The sequence below is a fragment of the Indicator indicator genome, chromosome 21 (genome assembly GCF_027791375.1).
Source record: "Indicator indicator isolate 239-I01 chromosome 21, UM_Iind_1.1, whole genome shotgun sequence".
Lineage (NCBI taxonomy): Eukaryota > Metazoa > Chordata > Aves > Piciformes > Indicatoridae > Indicator > Indicator indicator.
The window spans coordinates 16,715,234-16,735,610 of NC_072030.1; the positions used below are offsets into that span (position 1 = coordinate 16,715,234).

Consider the following 20,377-nt stretch of genomic DNA (forward strand, 5'->3'; position numbering starts at 1 on the left):
AGTGACATAAACCCATGGAGATGGAAATAGTAGCAAAGAGACCACAGCTGCTACAACCCTGTGAAGTTGTGGGCTTTCAGTGTGGTTCCAAAAGGCAGCTTGGAGCCAGAAGTGGGTCTAGAAAAATTAAGACTCAATTTTTAATTGCCCTTGTTCTTCCGAATCAAAGAGACACTAAGTTTCCAGACTGGTGAGGATCTATACTACAAAATACTCTTTACATTCTCAAACCTCAGGAGTAAGAGTCCTTTCTTGCCTTACAGACTTCCCTGAGAGCAGACAATTCTGTTATGGTTGCCTGGATTTATTTATTGACAGCTGTGAACATAGGAAGGGCAGAACACCTCAGGATTTTGTTCCAATGACTCATACAGGTTGTATCCTACAGGAGAAAGTGAGAGAGAATCCTCAGCATGGGTACATATACAATGCCTAGGAACTGACCACTCATACAGTCAAGCAAAGATGGTGAGGTTTTTCTACTCCTAAAGCAAGTCCCTCACCACTTCAGTCAATGGCAAGACTTCACTTGACTTGAAGAGTAGGGATTTAGGCCCTGAAAAGGCTGTGTGTACACAGGAGAGCCAAGCATGGGACACCATGAAGGGCTGGGTCCAGAGAAGGACCACGCAAATGATGCCTGGGGGCTGGAGCACCTCTGCTATGAGGACAGGTTAAGTGAGCTGGGGTTGTTCAGCCTGGAGAAGGAAAGGCTCCAGGGAGACCTAAGAGCAACCTTCCAGTACCTGAAGGGGGCTACAAGAAGGCTGAGAGACTGTTTGCAAAGGGCTGCAGGGACAGGATGAGGGGCAATGGTTTGGAATGAGAGAAGAGTAGATTGAGATTGGATGCTAGCAACAAGTTCTGTAGCATGAGGGTGGTGGAACACTGCAACAGGTTGCCCAGGGAGGTAGTTGAGACCCCATCCCTGGGGATCTTCAAGGTGAGGCTCAACAGGGCTCCAGGCAACCTGCTCTAGTGGAGAATGTCCCTGCTGACTGCAGGGGGTTGGACTGGATGACCTTTGGAGGTCCCTTCCAACCCTATGATTCTAAAGTCTTATAAACTCTGTGGAAGCAAACTACTAACCTCTTCAGCAGTTCAGATTGGAAGAAGTCAATTTTCCCCCTTGGCCAAGGTGTGTTAAAACCTGCGGTTGGCAGTGTGACGTTCTTTGGGAAGGGGACAGTTTCTTATGGTTTGGAGAAGGACACAAAGCAAACTGCACTTAAAACAATGGAAATGATACTCCATTCTTGTGTTTCACCACACTGTTTGAATTCAAGATCAGATTTGTTTCCCCTTTCTACAGACTGCTCTTCCTAACGAGCTGTTTGCCCTGCTAGGTATTTTTGTGTGTGGTTTGATTATTTGCTGTATCTGGAACAAAGCAGATAGCATGGAAAACATAGGTACAAAGCCACATCCATGTGTATATAGCAAAGGCATTGACAACAATTCTCACTTGAGGAGTCTAAGACTTGGTAATGTGTTTAAATTTAGAAACAAATGCTTGGAGCATCCAAGAATAACCCCTGGCTTCGCTGTTCATTTGGAATTCCTCTTGGATAATAGCATGCAAGCTGCATGGCTGCTTAGCATCCACTGTTTTGATTGGATTATCTCTAGTTGCTTGCATTTTTCTTTCCCTGCTGCCACTAGAAAGTAGCCATTTGTGTTTCTTCCCTCTGATGTGCTTATTCATTTGAAGTGGGTATAGTGAAAAGTATGCCCCACACTTGTGTCAACACAAGAGCTCCATGTAGGCTACTGGCATTTTTTAAACAATCTTTGAAGTCAATATAGAATGTTACAAACCTGGGGTTTATCACATAGTGCACACACATAAACAGTCTTTTCTTCTTCATCAGGCATGTATGTCACCTTGTTGGAGGAAATTGGGTTTCTATAATGGTTGGTCAATGAAAAGAAATTCCTAGGAGTTAGATGCTAACTCTGTCTCGTGCCATTTTCCTGGCAATTATCAATGCGTTAATCAAAGAATCACAGAATGGTTTGGATGGAGGAGACCTCCAAAGGTCATCTACTCCAGTCCCCCTGCAGTCTACAAGAACATCCTCCACTAGGTCAGGATGCCCAGAGCCTTGTGTCAAGCCTGGCCTTGAGGCCCCATCCCTGGAGATATTCAACTACTTCCCTGGGCAACCAGTTGCAGTGTTCCACCACCCTCATGGTGCAGAACTTGTTGCTAACATCCAATCTAAATCTGCTCTGCTCTCATTTCAAACCATTGCCCTTTACCCTATCACTACAGGCTTTTGAAACAGTCCCTCTGCAGCCTTCTTGTAAGCCCCTGAAAGCATGAAGATTTTCAGCTTGGTCCCTAACATATGAAGTTATAAAACTAGTGCAGCTGGCACAACTGCTGTCTTCTCAGGACCCTCAAAAAATGCTCTGGGTTGAACCTATGACAGATGTGCAGATACGATTTACAGTTTGTTTTCTGGGCTTTCTAACATCACATCTTAGTCAACAAGCAATATATTAGAGAACAGAAACATCAGATAGATAAAGAAGCTGAACAAATCCATAGTCTAGGAGCAAAATTCTTTATGGCCAATGAGGTAGAGAACAGCTCAAAAGGAGATAAAATCTGAATATCAGGTTGTGTGGCAGCCAGCAGGACCAGAGGGCTATGTGAGAGGCCAGGAAGGGTATCCCACATGCAATATCTACAGAACTACACTGAAATGTAGTGAATAAGCAAGTCTCCACTTAGTTGCTGCTGTTTTGAAAAGTCCTATAGAACTTGATCTACCCTCCCTCCACTCCCACAAACACTAAAACCATTCCTGCTTAATCAACAGCAGTCATTAACCATCTCATTGCAGTCATTAACCATCTCATGGCACCCAGTGTAAAAACACTGCTGCCAACTCTATGTATCTTAGTCAAATCCAGTGCAGTTATGATCGAGTTTGCTCATCTTAATTCCTTCAGCCTCCCCCTAATTAGATCTCTGCATTTACAGTTGTTTATTGTTGCTGTGGCTGTCAAAAAGCTAATACATCCCACTAGAAAAGTGAACTCATTTAGCCTCATTAAAATAGAACTATTAAATCAAGCTAGCATCATTACAGCTGGATCTCAAGTGTTTGTCAGTCCTCCATGTTACTGAGTCTACAAACACTCAAACCACATAAATGCTTCAGCTGAGTAATGGGCAAAGAACAAAGATGCAAACTCTCAACTTCAACAAAAATTCCTTTTCCTTTATTTTGAGAGTCCATCTACATTTTCCTAATAAAACAAAGGGATTTACTCCACCCCTAACAACAGAAGATGTGTGACAGATTATACCTGAGCCAAAGACATGCCTCTTGCTCAGATTATCTTGCAAAATCTTTCCACTCTTTTGAAGATGTTTTCCCATGTGAATTGTTTTTCTTCTTATTCTTACTGGTACTGTCAGACTAACTTGCCATTTCCAAATTCATAGCAGACTATGAATGCAACAGAGAATTTCAGACATTTCTCCCTCCCTGCCACTCCGATCTAGACTTGGTTAAGAAAAATCACTGAGTTTCCCTTCCATTTATAATCCTCCTCACACAAAAAGGCAGTCAAACCAAAACCACTCACAAAACAGCAGCTCTAAGCAAGTCTTCCCTAGTTCTGCATGATATGGGTTTGTGAATAATGCCAGCAATTCTTAATGGACTTGACATTTTCCCTCACTCTGAGACAGAAATTCTTAATGAAGCAGTAAGAAACCCCCCAGCTTGTCAGAGGAAACACTGAATTTAACCCACTGTTCAAAACCTGCAGCTGATGAGAAGTAGACCCTCCACAAACCTCCTTATCTCATCAAGATCTGTAGCAATCACAGCTTGCCCAATGAACTTCTGACCTTCCCTAACCCCTAATAAAATCCTAACTGTAGATCACCTGAGAAGAGGAATGGTCCTCCAGATTAGAGTGCTGCTGAATGCATTGCTGGGAGCTGACCTGTCAGCTTTGTAGGAGCTTGGCTGGAGGAAGCTTCAGCTGGTAGCCTTGCTCTTATCAAAAGGATAACATTTTAGCTGCAGTGCCAGCAAACTGAAAACTGATTTTCCATTGCTCCAAAATGATTCATTTGAGAGAGAGAAAACTCTTCTCCCTGCAAGCACAGAAAGCCTCTCAGGGTGAAATGTTCTGCTTTTATTCCACCAGAAGGACAAACCAGCAGCTGCAGTGTGTCTATTAGCATGATTGCCATGCTCCTCAAGGATGACTCTGCTAGCTCAAGGCTACCTGAATTTGGCCTTTCATAGAGCTCAGCAGAAGCTTCCTCAGAGTGACAGCAGTGACCACAAGCCTACTGGGGAAGGACAGAAGGTTTCCTCCCCATGGCTAGCTACTCAGAGCAGAGACTGCAGCTCGTGTACAAATTCAGTTCATAGTTGCCATATCAGGTAGGAAGGTCAACCTAGCCACAGTGGACTACACCCATTAATTTCTCTCTGGAGAGCAAATCCTTTGACTTGCTGCAGATACTATGAGAAGCACTAAACAAGCAGAGGGAGCTGCAGTGGGATGTGGGAACACCATTGGCAATAACAACTGAATGTTGATGTGGGGAGACTGCATTTGCACAGGTATTTTCTTTTGAAACTGAAGTGCTAATGCCAAACACATGTGCCTTATAGGGCTCAGATTATCTGATACCTGATATTGTTATCTGATACCTGAAAAACTAATCTGGTAATAACTTGTAAAATATATTCTTGCAGTTTCCTAACAGGTAAATATCTCTATTATATACCTTATGAACTATGTTACATATTTAGCCTGGAATGCCAGATAACAACTCTTAGATCTTTTCCCAGGATACTATAGGTTTGGGCTGGTAGCTGGTTTTTCATTTTGTTGTAAGCAATAAGCTGAAAACAGAGCTCAATAGTGTCAAAATACTATCAGAGAAAAAAAAAAATCAGTACAGCTATAAATACAAAAGGCAAAGCTGCACAGTGTTATGAAGCATGGCTCTGAGATGCCTGGTCCTGCAGTATGCTTAGATGCACATCTGAAGATGCTAGAGCAGGTCTGGATGTGATGCAGATCTAGCATGACACAGCCTCAGCTGTCACATCACTGCATTTCCCAGGGTGTCATTCATTTCTATTGCCAGGCCAACTTCTACTCCTCTTACTCATTTGCATTAGTAAGTCAGGAGAACAGGTGGAAACTTTCCATTAGACACAATGAAATGAGCAATGCCAGGCACCCAGAAGATGTGTGGGAAAGAAAGGAAGAGAAGAAACACGTGGAGCTGCCCTTCAAAGCCAGCCTTCCTAATGGTCATGAGATGCAAAGCCCCAGTCTAATAGAAACAGGGCTCTGATACATGGGTGCCAACACTTTTCCAAGAGTGACTCTGCCCACAGAGTCTCACCTGTCCTCCCCAAGTGGCATAAAATCAGTATAAAAATCCTAAACTTTGCCATAAAGGCACAGCAATATACAGAAGCAGGCACCTTGTGCTTAGCCAAACCAGGGTTGATTATTGTCATGCATCATTGCCTACCATGCATTCATGCACCCCTTTGTTTCAGTTTATTTTCATGATAATCAGGTGCAAGGACAGATGTTGTCAGCACCAGAAGTGACACTAATCCTGGGCTGCTTCCATGCCCATCCCTGGTATGCATGGTTATCTCCAGGGCCTATCTAGCTGCGTGCTGCTCTGCATTGTAGCAGCTCTTTCTTTTGCACTCCACAACTTTGCAAGGCTCATTAACGTGATGTATCATTTTACAAATGAAAATGCTGAGGACAAAGCCTAAGATGTGCATTGCTGGCTGTGTGCACAGGGTAATTAACAAGCACAGGATCTGTATGCAAATCACATCACTGAAAATACTGACTATTAGCATAACAAGTGCTTATTATTTATTGAGATGCAACTCAGAGCAGGCATCCTGCTGGGGTCTAACATCCTTCCCTTAAACAGCACCGTCTCTTCTTTCTTCCTTTACACATTCTTCTCCCCTCTGGATGATTACCAGTACAGCAAACAGGGAGGCTCCCTTCTGTGCCTTTGTTTAAATGGGGAAATCTCATGTGTTTAATTGCCCTCAAGCATCTGATCCAGTTCAAAGCTCAGAGCAGCCTCTCCTTTGGTGCTACATTCCCCTCCCACCCTCACCATCATGAACTGCAGGCTCTTTAAGTAAGCAGTTAATGTATGCAGCTTTACCTCTACTATCTCTAATTCTTAACTGATAACGAGTTAAAAGCAGTTAGGCTTTTAACTTCTTTAAGGGACAAAATAGGAACAAAGTGGGAGAAAACAAAAGCTCAACTGTGCAGAGGCACAGTCCTTTTTCATGTCCTGCCACCCTCTTCCTACTGCACATCAGATGAATTTGACCTTTTAATCGTTCCAGCCAGGAAAATCACAATTTTGCCTTTTTTTTTTTCCTTTGGTAGGTCTGAGCACAGCTTTCTTGCTGGATCAGCTCTGTCAGCCCTGTGGGCTGAGAGGTCTGTCACTGATGCTTGCATTGTTTCCTCGCTCCACTCCCTACCCTGCAGAAGTCCTGAGGTCCCAGGGTCTCTGCAGGACTCTCTAACCTTTTCTAGCATTTCCCTAAGAGCCAAAACTTGCAAAACTCTTCCTTACCCAGTAATTCCTTCCCCAGCCCCAGCCCTGCTGGGTTTTAGGCCACATATTTGTTCTGAGGCTACACCCTGGGCTTCAGAGATGGCTGTGTTACAGTAATGAAATAATTAGCAGGGGGAATGATTTCAATTATTTATCCTTCTGCCAAAACTGAGCTGTTTGGCCTGAAGTTTTCCAAGCTGCATGCCAACGTAAGGATGGACTTTGGTCTCAGTTAAAAACAGCCAACAATTCCTGAGCATTGTTAGAAAACAGCCATGATTTTACCATGAAGTTCTCTTGATCATCCCTGAGAAACTACATCTTGCAATGTGACTTTGGATTTGGTTCTGAAGCCCCCAACTCTTATCCTCTCTTTTACATCAGTGCAATAATGAAATAATTTTAAACTAGCCTCTCATCTCTATTTCAGCATGGTCAGATTGTGGCTATCTTGTTAAGGCTGAGCTGTGAAGTGGTGTCTCAGCTATCAGAGACTTTACATAAACTGCTACTGAGAAAGACAGCTCTGCTTCAGTGAATTCTTCTAGAATTAAGGAGTGGTCTTTGGGTATCTTTGTTTAGAGATTTTAATGAAGTGAACAGCACAAGAGATGATGGGATGAAAGGAAAAAAAAAAATCACCAGGATCTTTGCCTCCCCCCAAAAGAAAGCAACCCAACAGATGACTAGTTAAGATTAGTGCAAACATTCATATTTTGCATCAGAACAGGCACACCTAACAAAACACACAAAGATGCATCTGGAAAACCCCTCTGGTTATTCACAGGCTGCTTTCCCTCTAATGTGTGATGGTGCTTTAGTTCATACAGATTTTGAGAGAGACAAAGGATGGTTCCCAGAGACTAGTTTACAAGGCAGTAAATGCCAGAGAGGTTTTCCTAACAATCCTCTCTCTGTTTTCCTTGTCTCCCTTGAATCCATTCTACTTCAGTTACAGCTAGAACTCACTCCTCTTCCTGAAAATGTCCAAAGAAAGTTTTGTTCTCCTCCCATGATCTCACCCAGCTTTGCTTAGCCAAGTCACAAGTTACCTTTGGCTGTCTTTTTTTTTATTATTTCTAAAATAATCCCTTGTTCCTAAATGATTTGCTAACATATATATGGCCATCATCAGGGGGCTGGAGCACCTCTGCTATGAGGACAGGTTAAGGGAGCTGGGGTTGTTCAGCCTGGAGAAGGAAAGGCTCCAGGGAGACCTAAGAGCAACCTTCCAGTATCTGAAGGGGGGTACAAGAAGGCTGCAGTTGGACTGTTTGCAAAGGCCTGCAGGGACAGGACAAGGGACAATGGCTTGAAACGAGAGAAGAGGAGGTTTAGATTGGATTTTATGAACAAGTTCTGTAGCATGAGGGTCGTGGAACACTGCAACAAGGCTGCCCAGGGAGGTAGTTGAGGCCCCATCCCTGGAAATCTTCATGGTGAGGCTTGACAGGGCTCTGAGCAACCTGCTCTAGTGGAGGATGTCCCTGCTGACTGCAGGGGGTTGGACTGGATGACCTTTGGAGGTCCCTTCTAACCCAAACCATTCTGTGATTCTGTCGTGATAAATACCACCACACCCTGCAAGCTCCCTCATTCCAACAGTGTTAATATCTAAAAGTATAATGAGAGACTGATATCCTTAAATAAGAATGTACCCAGAGTAGGGAAAGACTTTCAGATTCAAACACATTTCATGGACAAAGTTGGGTTTTATTGAGGATTAAGTTAGACATGATGAAAGCCCACCACTGAAAGCACAATGCACTGCTTGGAATGAGGTAAATGGCTGCAAGAGAGGGGATGATGCATAGAGGGCGTGATGGAGGAAAGGTAAAATAACTGAGTCAAGTATGACTGGAATTGTGGTGGTGGAAAGAGGGAAAAACACATGGTATGACTCACAGGAAAGAATGATTATCAGTCACATGTTCAGCTCATTATAGCTAATGTAAGGTCATCCCATATGAACAGAGTCACAGAATGCATTGGGTTGGAAGGGACCTTCATGATGAGAGACAGAAGGTCACTAAAATCAAGAATTGGTCAGAAGCTATTGAGGAAAGGGACCCAAGCTCTAAGGCACACAGCGTGGGGAGCACCTCTGATTCTACCCTCTGGCTGCTGGTGCTGAAGACCAAATCACCAGCATGTTTTGATTGAAAGGATCAGCCAGCAACTTCATGTTGACAATAGCTTAGTGATTATCATTAGAAGCCAACAAAGAACATCAGCAGAAACTTGAGCTCAGAACTTACATCCTGCCTTCAGCTCAAAATCAAAATTCTCCAATTTCAGACAAGTTTTCCTTTTCTTTTGCATGCCCGTGTAAGAGATTAGATATGTATGGATGTAGCTTTCTTGCCACCACCTGATCCACCTCATGAGTCCTTTGTTTTGGAAATGCTCTCTAAGCACAGATGGATAAATTCTCTATCTAGGAGTAGAGAATACACACAGTCCCAAAATATGAATTAAGGAGAATCCAAGGCTTTCCTGGATTAACATAACCTCTGTGAACTTCAGCTGGCACAGGACACTCATATTTCTTTCCCATAGGCTCACATTGGTGATTCTTCCTTCTCCTTTCCCCTTTCCTCTTTTTCCAGAGAGATATACAGAGTTATTTCCTGATCATATTCCATTCATTCCTTCTGCATTCATCCCAGTTCCAGTTTTGCAAAAGCAATATTATGTTTCAGTCACCTCTGCAATTAACAACTTAATTCTTTTTGGCATAAAAAGCCATGCATGTGCATACCAGATAGTACCAAACCCCAGCAACAGTTTCAAAGAGATGTTGAAAGCATTAAGCCATGTAACAAAGAGTATTTAGAGCTGCAAGTTTCATACCCAGAATAAATCAATCTTGACAATGAACATGAAAGAGGGAATCAAACCTTTTTGAACACTCAAGGTGGTTTGCTCATTTCCCCCAAACCAAAGCAAATGGATTAGTTGATATGTATGAAAATCAACTTAAACTAACAACAAAAATCTGAGAAGATAAACTTTAAAGTTGAAATTTGATTAAAAAGATAAAAACATTACTTGGGGCTGATGAGAGCACATGGTTAACTCCACAGGGGCTGCTGAGCTGAGCCTTTGTCCATTAAGAAACAACAACAACAAAAATCATACAGTTAAAAAGAGCTGACCTCAGCCCCTGGACTTTGCTCAGGCACTAATCAGACTCCCAATGTTTGGCACTGATCCTCTGGCTACTTATTGACCACATATACCTAGACACACACAAGCACAGCCCCTAGCAGTGTGACACTTAGTCAGGCTCCCTGTTCTAACTCTACACACAGGTTTCACACTGTTCCAACAGCACTTACATCAAATTAATTAGCCTCAACTTGCAGCAAGCAGTGCTAATAAAAATTAGATGTTTTATTTTTAGTGAGACTACAAACAAAAAACCAAAAAAACAACAAACCTTTTTAGTAATAAAAACAAATTACACACAGCCTCCTAATACTGCTGTAGCAGCAAAGTGTAGCTCCAAGTGTAGAGTGTGCAATTACTTATCCTGGCCAAATGTATATTTAACTGCATATACTTAAGTAACATATGACTATCACGTGGAAGCCTTAATGCCTGTTTATATAACAGCTGAGTGTTTTTAACCCCATGGAGCTGTCTTAACACTGGGCTGTTTAAGCCTCAGGATGCTGGGGCTCAACTCAGAAAGCTCAGCAGCAAAATGACTGCTTGTTCTGTGGAGTCTCAGCTGCACTGTGAATCCTATTAGCTGTCATAAAAAGGTCACAAAGTCACCTTATCATACTGCTGGGAAACCCCTGTGCCATGAGGAAGCTGAGGAGCAGAGAAGAGCAGGAGACTTACAGAGAAGGAGGGTGGGGACCCTCAATGTAGGACAGCTTGTTGACCATCAAGGAGGTTACCAGGATACCAAGGAATGGCCTGATAGAAACACATAAGCTCCAAAAATCTCAGGGCAGCAAAAATATAGTTAGAGGTAATGCAATACTAATAGAACATTAGAATCATCTCAGGAGACTGCATTGCTGTGGAACAGAAGCAAAAAGTCCTAATGAAAAATTCCTAATGCAATGTACAATTATGGACAAGTATGAACCCCAGCAAAGTAAGAAAGACCAAAGGGCTAAACTTCAGGGGGGTTGGCAGTAACACATTTAGGAACACAGGAAGGCTGGAGAGGGACTTTTCAGAAGGGTGTCTAGCAATAGAACAAAGGGGGATGGTTTGAAGCTGAGTAGGTTTAAAACAGATCTTAGGAAGAAGCTCTTCAGTACAAACCCTGGAGCAGGTTGCTCAGGGAGGCTGTGGATGCCTCCTCCATGAGAGTGTTCAAAGCCAGGCTGGATGAGGCCTTGAGCAGCTGAGTCTAGCTGAGAGGCATGGTGGGGAGGTTGGAGCAGATGACCTTTGAGGTCCATTCCAACCTAAGCCATTCTATGAAATCATCTATCTTGATATTTGCTTTACAGCCACCAGGAGCACCCATGTTCATCCAACAGCCCCAAACTGGGATTCTTCTTTTGGAGTCTGACAGCTGCCTGCTATTAAGTTTTTTTTCCAAATCCCAAACTCAGAGGTTACTGGTGTAGGTGACTTGTGGGACTGTGTTGACTCTCTTGCCATTCCATGTGGAAAACCAAATAACAAAGTCTGCTGGATGTCAGCAAGCAGTTCACATTCTTCAGTTTGTCATGCAAAGCACAAAGACCCCGATTCAGCTCCAAATGGTCTTCGTATCTGCAATCTTGTTTACCCTTGGAATACAAGCTTCTCACACGCCTAAACTGTCTTAAAAGCCACTTCACACAACAGAAAAGACACTGCTAATCTCTGGCAATAGAACCAGAAATGCTGAGGGTTTCAGAAGAGCCTCCAGATCAGCAGTTATATCGACTTTGTCCTCACACACATAAAGTGGGGGTGTGTGCAAGGAAATGTCACTTCAGGAAAGTCTAATTCCAGTGGTGCAGGATCATGATTTTGCCATCCCTAGGTGCAAATTATTCAGCTGCTGCAATTAGACAGTTTTTTCTATTTCCTTTCTGGAAAAGGAAAGGTTGCTACACCTGTGCACATATCACTGTGCAGCCTTCTAGGGGAAATGACAAACTGCCCACAGTGGAATATGTGGGCAAAAAGAAAGTCCTGACTTAACCATGATGAGTTGCTCCCTTGAGGGCACCTGCCACTTCCACTGGCTTTGTAATGAACCTCAGCTCCTGGCTTCAGCATTTTGATTAGATGCTAGAGTGGAGGTGAAAATGGCATCCTGGGGTGGATTGGAAGGGCTGTGGTTAGTAGGGTCAGAGAGGTTCTCCCCCTCATCTACTCTGCCCTGGTGAGGCCACATCTGGAATATTGTGTCCAGTTCTGGGCCCCTCAGTTCAAGAAGCACCTCAGGGAACTGCATGAAAGAGTCCAGTGCAGAGCCACAGAAATGTTGAAGGCTGTGGAACATCTTTGTGAGGACAGGCTGAGGGAGCTGGGGCTCTTTAGCCTGGAGCAGAGGAGCCTGAGGGGTGCCCACATTCAGGTTGATAAAGATGTGCAGGGCAGTGTCGGGGTGATGGAGCCAGGCTGTGCTCAGGGATGTCCAAAGACAGGACAAGGGGCAGTGGGTGGAAGCTGGAGCAGAGGAGGTGCCACAGAAACAGAAGGGAAAACCTTTGTCACTGTGAGGGTGACAGAGCCCTGAAGCAGGCTGCCCAGAGAGGTTTTGGGGTCTCCTTCTCCGGAGACATTCAAAATCCTCCCGGATGCATTCCTGGTGATCCTGTTCTGGCAGGGGAGTTGGACTCAATGATCTTTTGAGGTTCTTTCCAGCTCCTAACATTCTGTGATTCTGTGATCTTTAGCCCACTGAAATGGATCTGCCAAAATATATTGCTTCCCTTGACTAACCTTCCTTTGTTTGAAAGCAGAACATCTTTGTTCCCTTCTGGTACTGCTGATTCCAGCCCTTGGGTACAGCTCCTATACTTTTGCTTTCAACTACTATTTGTTGCTTAACTTTGCAACCACTTCATGTAACTCAAAACCACTTTGGCTTACAGCTTGTTCCTTAGAAAATAAAAGTATATGGTGTTGTGATTCTAATCAGTAGATGCCAAGACCATAAACTTCAAAGCATCTTTGCAATGTGAATTTCCCTGTTTCTCTGAGTCTATTTTCAAGATAAACGTGGGATCTTTCAAAGACAGAGAGATAGGTATCTATGGGTAGCAAGGTACAACCTGCAGATTTAGAAGCAGTAGCATTTTTCCTAATTTTGTGATAAAATCCAGGGTAGAAGACCTGTTAGGCATGAGCAACCTCACTAGTCCTGTGACTTTCCTGTCAAGCAGCTATGCATGGACATGTATTTACAAACTGCAGGGACTCACAAACAGATACTGTGAGCAACCAATGCTCAGGTGATGCCACTTCTTGATCTATATTCACAGAATCACAAAATGTTAGGGTTTGGAAGGGACCTCCAGAGATCACTGAGTCCAACCCCCATGCAAAGGAGGATCACCTAGGGCAGGCCACACAGGAGCATGACCAGGAGGGTTTTGAATAGCCCTAGGGAAGGAGACTCCACAACCTCTCTGAGCAGCCTGCTGCAGGGCTCCAGCACCCTCACAGTAGTTTGTTTGTTTGTTTTCCTTACAATAATTTAGAGACTGTAAATTACTTTCTAGGAAAAGATGGTTATTTAATATAGAGGACAGGGGCTAGCAAAGAAAAAAGTAGGAAAGGTAGAATTTGTAAATGATTTTAACTGTAACAACTGAATGCAAGCACAGTTGCCAAGGCTTTCTGGAAGCAAAGGAGCTGTGAAGTGATGGCATGAAGTCTTGCAACAGCTTTACAAGTGGTAACAACTTGGCAGCAACTTTCTTAGCTGAGATCTCCTGAGGTCTGTAGATGACTTCCATGGATATAGTTACTCCTTCTCCTGACAGAAAGGACATCCTCCACAAACTCTTTCACATAAAACACCAGATGAATCTCCCTGAAAGTTCATTTACTGTGAAACTCCACAAACACTTATGTCAACACTCCTGAGGGAGCACTGCAGGAGCAGGAGATGCTGTGGGGGAAGGAGATGATGGGAATTCCACTGCCATTACCATGCCAGAAGAGCCATTTCAATGTATTTTTACAACAGTTGGGTCCATCTGAAGTTTTAAGACATAAGCCAGCCATGTTTTAAGACAAAGACTATGCAGTCTAATGTCTGTATGTCTCTGTTCCAGACATTTTTATCTGCTTTTCCCCTTTTCTTATGCATCACCCTACCACTGCTAGAGCAGCAAAACCACAGGGAAGGGTAGTAGCAATGGGTTAGAATTGCTAACAGATATTCTCTGTGAGTGGAGGATTTAACTCCTCCTCTGCAAAGCCTGGCATTGCAGACACCTTCATGTCAGCTGCATTGGCTCAGTTAAGAAGAAAAGCTGAGAATATAAGCTCAGGACTTACAGCTGTTTTATCCTACTATAAAGCTATGTAAAGAATATCTTAACAAAAAATGTCTGGGGGTTTTGTGTGGTTTTTCTTCCCCCCCCCTTTTCTCCCCCCCCCCCCTGTTTTTTCCCTTCCCTCTTTTTGTCTTTTTTTCTTCTTACCTTGTAACATTTTCCTATTGCCTACAAGAAAGTAGCAGCTAAAAAGAAGAAAATCTGATGCAGCTTCTTCTGCAGCACCCTTGAGCACCAGGAATTTGCCTCCTTCCAGAGGCAGTGACACCTTCTCCTGCCTCAGCTTTTCAGAATAGGCCAATATTGCCCCCAACTTGACAACTTGTCTCAACTTGATTTTCAGCTCTTCTAAAGTGTGATCCAAGTTCCCATGGTTATGAAGGCAGTCCAACAATCTCCCTCCAGCACTGAGCACTAAGCCATCTTTATAGCAACCTCATCACTGTAGCAAGATTCAAGACATGAAATTGCAGTCAGTGAGTTTGCACATCCTCATCAAAGGGCTGCACTCCATGCAGGAGAGCAAAGCCTTGCCTATTACCTGAGCCAAGAGGCATAGAAATAACCTGCATTTGGTTTTGTAAAGTGCAAAATAAGAGCAAAATAACACTCCTCAGCCATCATTTTTACCATTTGTAGAAACTAATATAAGTCATAGCATCTGAAAAAAATCTGTACTCAGTAATTCGTAGTGATGCATCTGTCCTCTGCATGGAATGTCCTCTGCCTTGCTGCTTTGCTTCTGCTCCACTTCCACTTCTTCTTTCCTGTCTATCTCTTGTCTTGGTTCCACAGTCTCCTCTAGGATTACCCAAAAGCCAGCTCCAGTCACTAGCCTTTTTAAGAATTAAACTGAATATGGCCTTGTTTTTAACTAAGAGCATGGCAAGAGTCACTGTAGTCAGCATAGATCTGAACCATGCTAGAGAAACACTCTTGAGCAGCGTGCTCAGCACCTCAGCCATGTCTTACCTACAGTCCACCAATGCCTAGCTGCTGCAAGGACCATGACAACATAATCTGCTACCTGATGAGATGGGTCAGTAGCTGGGAAGAGGGGCAATGGTTTGAAATCAGAGAAGAGGAGATCTAGATTGGCTGTTAGGAACAAGTTCTGCACCATGAGGGTGGTGGAACACTGCAACAGGTTGCCCAGGGAGGCAGTTGAGACCCCATCCCTGAAGATATAAGGCTCTGAACAACCTTATATAGTGGCAGATGTCCCTGCTGATAGCAGGTGGGTTTGAACTAGATGAGCTTTGGAGGTCCTTTCCAACCCAAACCATTCTATGACTCTAAGACATTTTTTATGCCTTACACCCTCATGCAAAGACTTTGTAATTAATGAGAGCTCAAATGAAATTGTAGAAGTGAAACAATCCAAGTGAATCCTGCTCAGAGGTCATTATTTAAGCATTCCACCCATGAGGATTATTTTAAAGGTCACATTTCCCTAATATCAGCTCTGAAGTTACTCTTGAGAAGCTCCCATTCATTTAGTCTCCTGTCCTATTCACAAGGATATGACAAATCAGCACTGGTCTGAGTTATCTTCTCTAACTAATAGCTTGTACAAGTACAGAAAGATTTCCTCAAACCACCCTTTCAAATTTCTTCCCTCTTATCTATATGGATTCATAAATCCAAGTTACATATAAGAAAGCAAAGGGCAGACTTTACTCCCAGTTCAAGCAGCTGTGCCTGACAGTGGGAAATCAACTTAAGCAACCAGATGGTAGACACCAAGTCCATGTATACAGGAGGCAAAACCATAGGTAGCTTATTTGCAACCTTTACAAGAGAAATAAATCACAAACTTAAAAAAAAAATAAATGCCCTTCTTTCCCCCCCCATTAAAAATCCTTTTGTTCTGTGCAAACACAAATTGTCTTGAAGTGAATAAATAAGCTCAGCTGTGTTGTGCAGTGATTCCATTGACCTTGCAATCAAGCATTAAATTAAATTGCCTTGTTTGGATTTCCCTGCTGCAGGGGGAACTGTACCTTCTAAGGTCTGTGCTTCATGTTACCAGAACCAATGAGGGAAAGCTTCTCAACTAAACTTGTACAATTAATATTACAAGAAACTAAACAGCTGAGGATACAGCAAAAATACCTCTGATAAAAATTACCAAGTTAACCTTGTACTCAGTGGTTCCTAGCCTTTCACACTCATTCTCCCATGCATCCCATTAACATCTGCTGTGAATGAGTTAAGTGTAACCTTCATGTGTTTGCTGGGGACACACACACACACACCAGCAAAGCCACCCAGCACTCCTGCCTGCTGCCTCCATTCACAGAATGAAGAAAGCAATTCATTACTGCACTGCTTCATCCAACTCCTTTTCCTTATGGCAATTTTCACCCTGGAAAACTGCTGCTCAAACCAATTTTTGTTTAAACTGCACATCATGATCACCCAGCAACCAAAGAGGAGCTACTTCTAAATCACTGCCCTGCTGTCAGAAAACTCTGATCTCCTGCCTAAGGTGAGTAAGCTTAGAATCCAAACAGAAAGCCTAAATCAAAACAACACATAATAATGTCACCAGCTCTGGGACCAAGGGTAAATTCCTCTGTGATCCTGTGTTGTAGTTTAATCACCAGCCAAACAGAGTCTTTATGGTGTGTGCAGCTTGTTCTCTCCATATCAACTGAACAAATGGTTTTCAAAGCTGAAACAAGTGACATAAACTAGGGGACTGCATTTCAGTGTGCCACAATCCCACTAAGAGGAAGAGGTTTAAACACACAAGTAATCTCTCTTGGTGAACATACCTAATTGGTCCTGATGTGTGGTGTCCCCAGGGAAGGAGCTTAGTAAATTAAACATGAGAATAATTTACATGCCAAGAAAAAGTGTTGCAGGCACAGGAAAGCCTGGATGGGGGAAGGAACTGATGATGGGGAATGTCTCACTAGCTCTCCAGAAAGCTGACTGTTACTTAATAATGTAATTTGTATTAGACCAAATCTGTATTCCAAGCTTCTGTTAATGTGGCAATGCTCAGAAGCCACAGAAACAGACGAGGATGCTACTTGATGAGTCTTTGGCTGCGTCACCAGGTGGCAATGCTGTCACCCACAGCCAGCCAGAAGGAGCAAGTGCTGCTGGCTGAGTTTCAAGTTGCAAATTTTAGAAAGGGATCTGAGCTCCTGAAAAATCCAGGCATGGTTCACAACTGGCAAGCATATGCTGACTTAGTAATTGAAATGAAGCTGAGATTCTCTGGGAGGTTTTAGTTCTTTTGTTTAGACTTAACCATCCTGCTCTTCACTAGTATCAGGAGAAAAGCAAAGCAGATTTACTGCAGCTTTCTTTGAAAACAAGGCTTGATTCTCCATGACCTCTATTTCCTTAGCAATCCATCTGTCACTAAGAAGAAAGTATCAGTCATATCAACCTTAGTCAGCTGCATTATGTCCCAGGAAAGACTTACCAATAACAAAACAAAAAGAAAAAACCCTTTAGTTCAGAAATGTGTTCAAACCTGTAATACATAATCCATGTTTTATACTTAGGGGCCCCTCACAGAGGAAAAAGGATACACTTCACTTACTACATCAACAGTAACACTCATCAAGCTCTGGGTTTGGAAGGGAAAGAAACAGCTTTAGACTGATGCCATTAAAAGCAAAAGTATTTAACCCATTTACCTCAACTCTAACAGTCAGTAATGAGACCTGTGTTCTATCCCCCTGACTTCCTTTGTGATCACACTCCCACAACATGGACTTTTAGTCCCCTTATTCTTGATCTCTGGCCTTGAGTATTAACACTGAATCACTGGACTTGGAAGAATCAGTGGAAATGAGATGAGAATTAGGTCTTTTTTCATTTCCAACAGTAATAAATGGAAGTTCTACATTTTCTTGTGTTGCATCCTGCCCACAAAAAGCCAAGAGAAGACAAAAATCAGCATTTATGGACACCTCCGTGAACAGAAAACAACCCGGAGAAGCTTATATCCAACATATAATCCCCAAGCTACTTCGTCTTAGAGATGCAATATGCATTAGATACAGCATGAAACAGATGTGCTATTACAGGGGAGCATTTGCTGGTTGAGCCCTTACCTGTCAGCATCTCCAAGTCCCAGGGAGGTGTTGCGCTGCATGGTCTCCCTCACGGCAGCCATGCCGTCAGGCAGCCGCGTCAGCCTCCGAGTGTAGAGACCCAGCCCGCCGTCTGTCATGTACCTTGAAAACAGCACAACAACAGAACATGGCTTTTAGATGGCCCTGAAGGTCCTCCATGCTCTTAGCTGCATAGTGCAACTTCCCCACTTTTAAATCAAGAGCATCACTTGGAACAGGAAGCAAGAAAAACTTCGTTCTTGATTAGATCAGAGAGAGTTTTTTGCCTCTTGTGGTTCTCCATTACATCTTGCACTCACTCTCATCAATAAGAAATGAATTTCAACTTAAAGATGACAAAGGAAGAATATTTAACTGTCATTAAGGTGACCTAGATGGAAGTAATTTAATATTTGGGATGCTATCATTAATGAAGCCTTCCTGTCCCAAAACAATGCATGGTTTATACCACCCTGAAGTACTTTACGTGGGCTAAACTTACACAGATCACAGGATGGCAGGGGTTGGAAGGAACCTCTGAACATGAGGGAAAGGTCAGTCCTCTTACAAGTTAACAGCAACACTCACTGAATTCACCCTAGATTGTGTCAATGCTCCACAAACAAAGCAGAGTGGACAAGGATAAAGAGATGGTGTTGATCACCAAGGAAAATTCCTCACAGTAATGCAGGTTGTAGCCTCCAACATCTTTGCTGACGTCTGTGTCAATGCAGACAGTAAAAGCCATCATATGGATGTGATGGCAACCAAGAGAAGACAGTTTTAAAGGTTGTACAACTACCCAGCACTTTGGTTTAGCTTCTCAATATATTAATACTGAAGTGAAGAAGTTACTCCAGTTTTCTCTTCTCAAATAGCTTCCCAATGAGCTGCCCTACATCAACGTGTCAGTAATGTTTTAAAACATTTTTTTGTTTCACAACAGTAGCAGGCAAACAAGTTTCAAGTGTCAAATTAAAGCAGGAGACATTTTCTCTTGGTTTAGCTTCAGTTCTTAAAGTATTTCTGACTACACTGCCATGGAGGAAGCTCTGAGCTACCACCACCAGTCCACCAGCACAGGTGCCCCATGAGCAGCACTGACAGCCCCCTAAGCACACCCTGAAGGCTTTCACACACCTGAACATAAAATACCTCCAACACCTGCAGCAATATGGCCCCATCTCTGGCACACCATGGGGCATGTAACATACCTCACTGAGTCAGGAAGATCCTCTTCATCCTCTAGCCACTCTTAGCAAATCAACAGCAGCCCACAGAATAATCTCCAGGTTCATAGGACACCTTCCTCTTGCTTAAAAAGGCAGAGGGCTCTTCCCTAACCACCAGGCATCCTCACGCACAGCAAGGACAGAGAGATGCTCCTGGCTGCAGCCAGCAATGCCTCTGCTGGTGAGGTGCTACTGCAGCAGATGTGCTTTGTTTTACCCAAATCAAATTTGATGACTATTTCATAGAATAGGGGTGGCAAGGAGTCAAGAAGCCTTGCACAATCTGCTGGTTGTCGTTCCAGTTCAATGTATAAATCTGTATGGGGTCTTCCCAGAAACAACCAAGCAGTCTCTCTGGGGACTCCAACAAAGAGGTTGCTAAGCCAGCTAAGTCAGACATGAGAGCATTCTGTGTTCAGCAAATCTGTGGGGACAGGACTCTCCAACTCATAAACAAAGCCTGTAAAAAGCATGAGGAGCAGTTGCACTGTAACTCGCCTTAGGTCTGGCATTCTAGCTTGTGCTCGACATAGTTTATAAATATTTTATCATGGAAGAAGATTTTTTTTTTTCCTTGAGCTACTAAAATGAAGGGAGAGAGAAAAGTGGAGCTGAAGACCATACTGTTGCACAAGCATGCAAACAGCACTTTGCAAAATCATCTCATGTACATAGGTGAATTTGGTTTACTGCAGATACTTGTCTGCACTTGAAATCCTTCTGTGTGAGCTGGAAAATGCAGCTTTTGGCTCTGCTGTTAGATCTCTGGCATGTGACTAGTCCTTTGCTAACATACACCAGCTTCAGCTGAAATAGATTGCTCTCCATACTTACTGCTCAGAAAATGTGAAATGAAACTCTCAGAGTCAGCTGTGCTGAAGCCAATGCAAAGCCTTTTCACTAGCACCAACAGGTTTCGTTCTCTACCCAGAAGTTCATCAAGGTGATGCATTAGAACAATGCTGCATCCCACTGAACACT

The 20,377-nt window shown here is 43.2% G+C and overlaps 1 protein-coding gene across 4 annotated transcripts in view; it reads right to left on the reverse strand.

Annotated features, from left to right (window-relative positions):
- NAV2 (neuron navigator 2) overlaps window positions 1–20,377 on the reverse strand; it is a 334,773-nt gene that overhangs the window by 59,854 nt on the left and 254,542 nt on the right. For all 4 annotated transcript variants that reach the window (XM_054390533.1, XM_054390531.1, XM_054390532.1 and 1 more), the window contains one exon: window positions 18,165–18,287. In XM_054390533.1, the coding sequence (XP_054246508.1) occupies window positions 18,165–18,287 (123 nt within the window). The remainder of the gene's footprint in view (window positions 1–18,164; window positions 18,288–20,377) is intronic.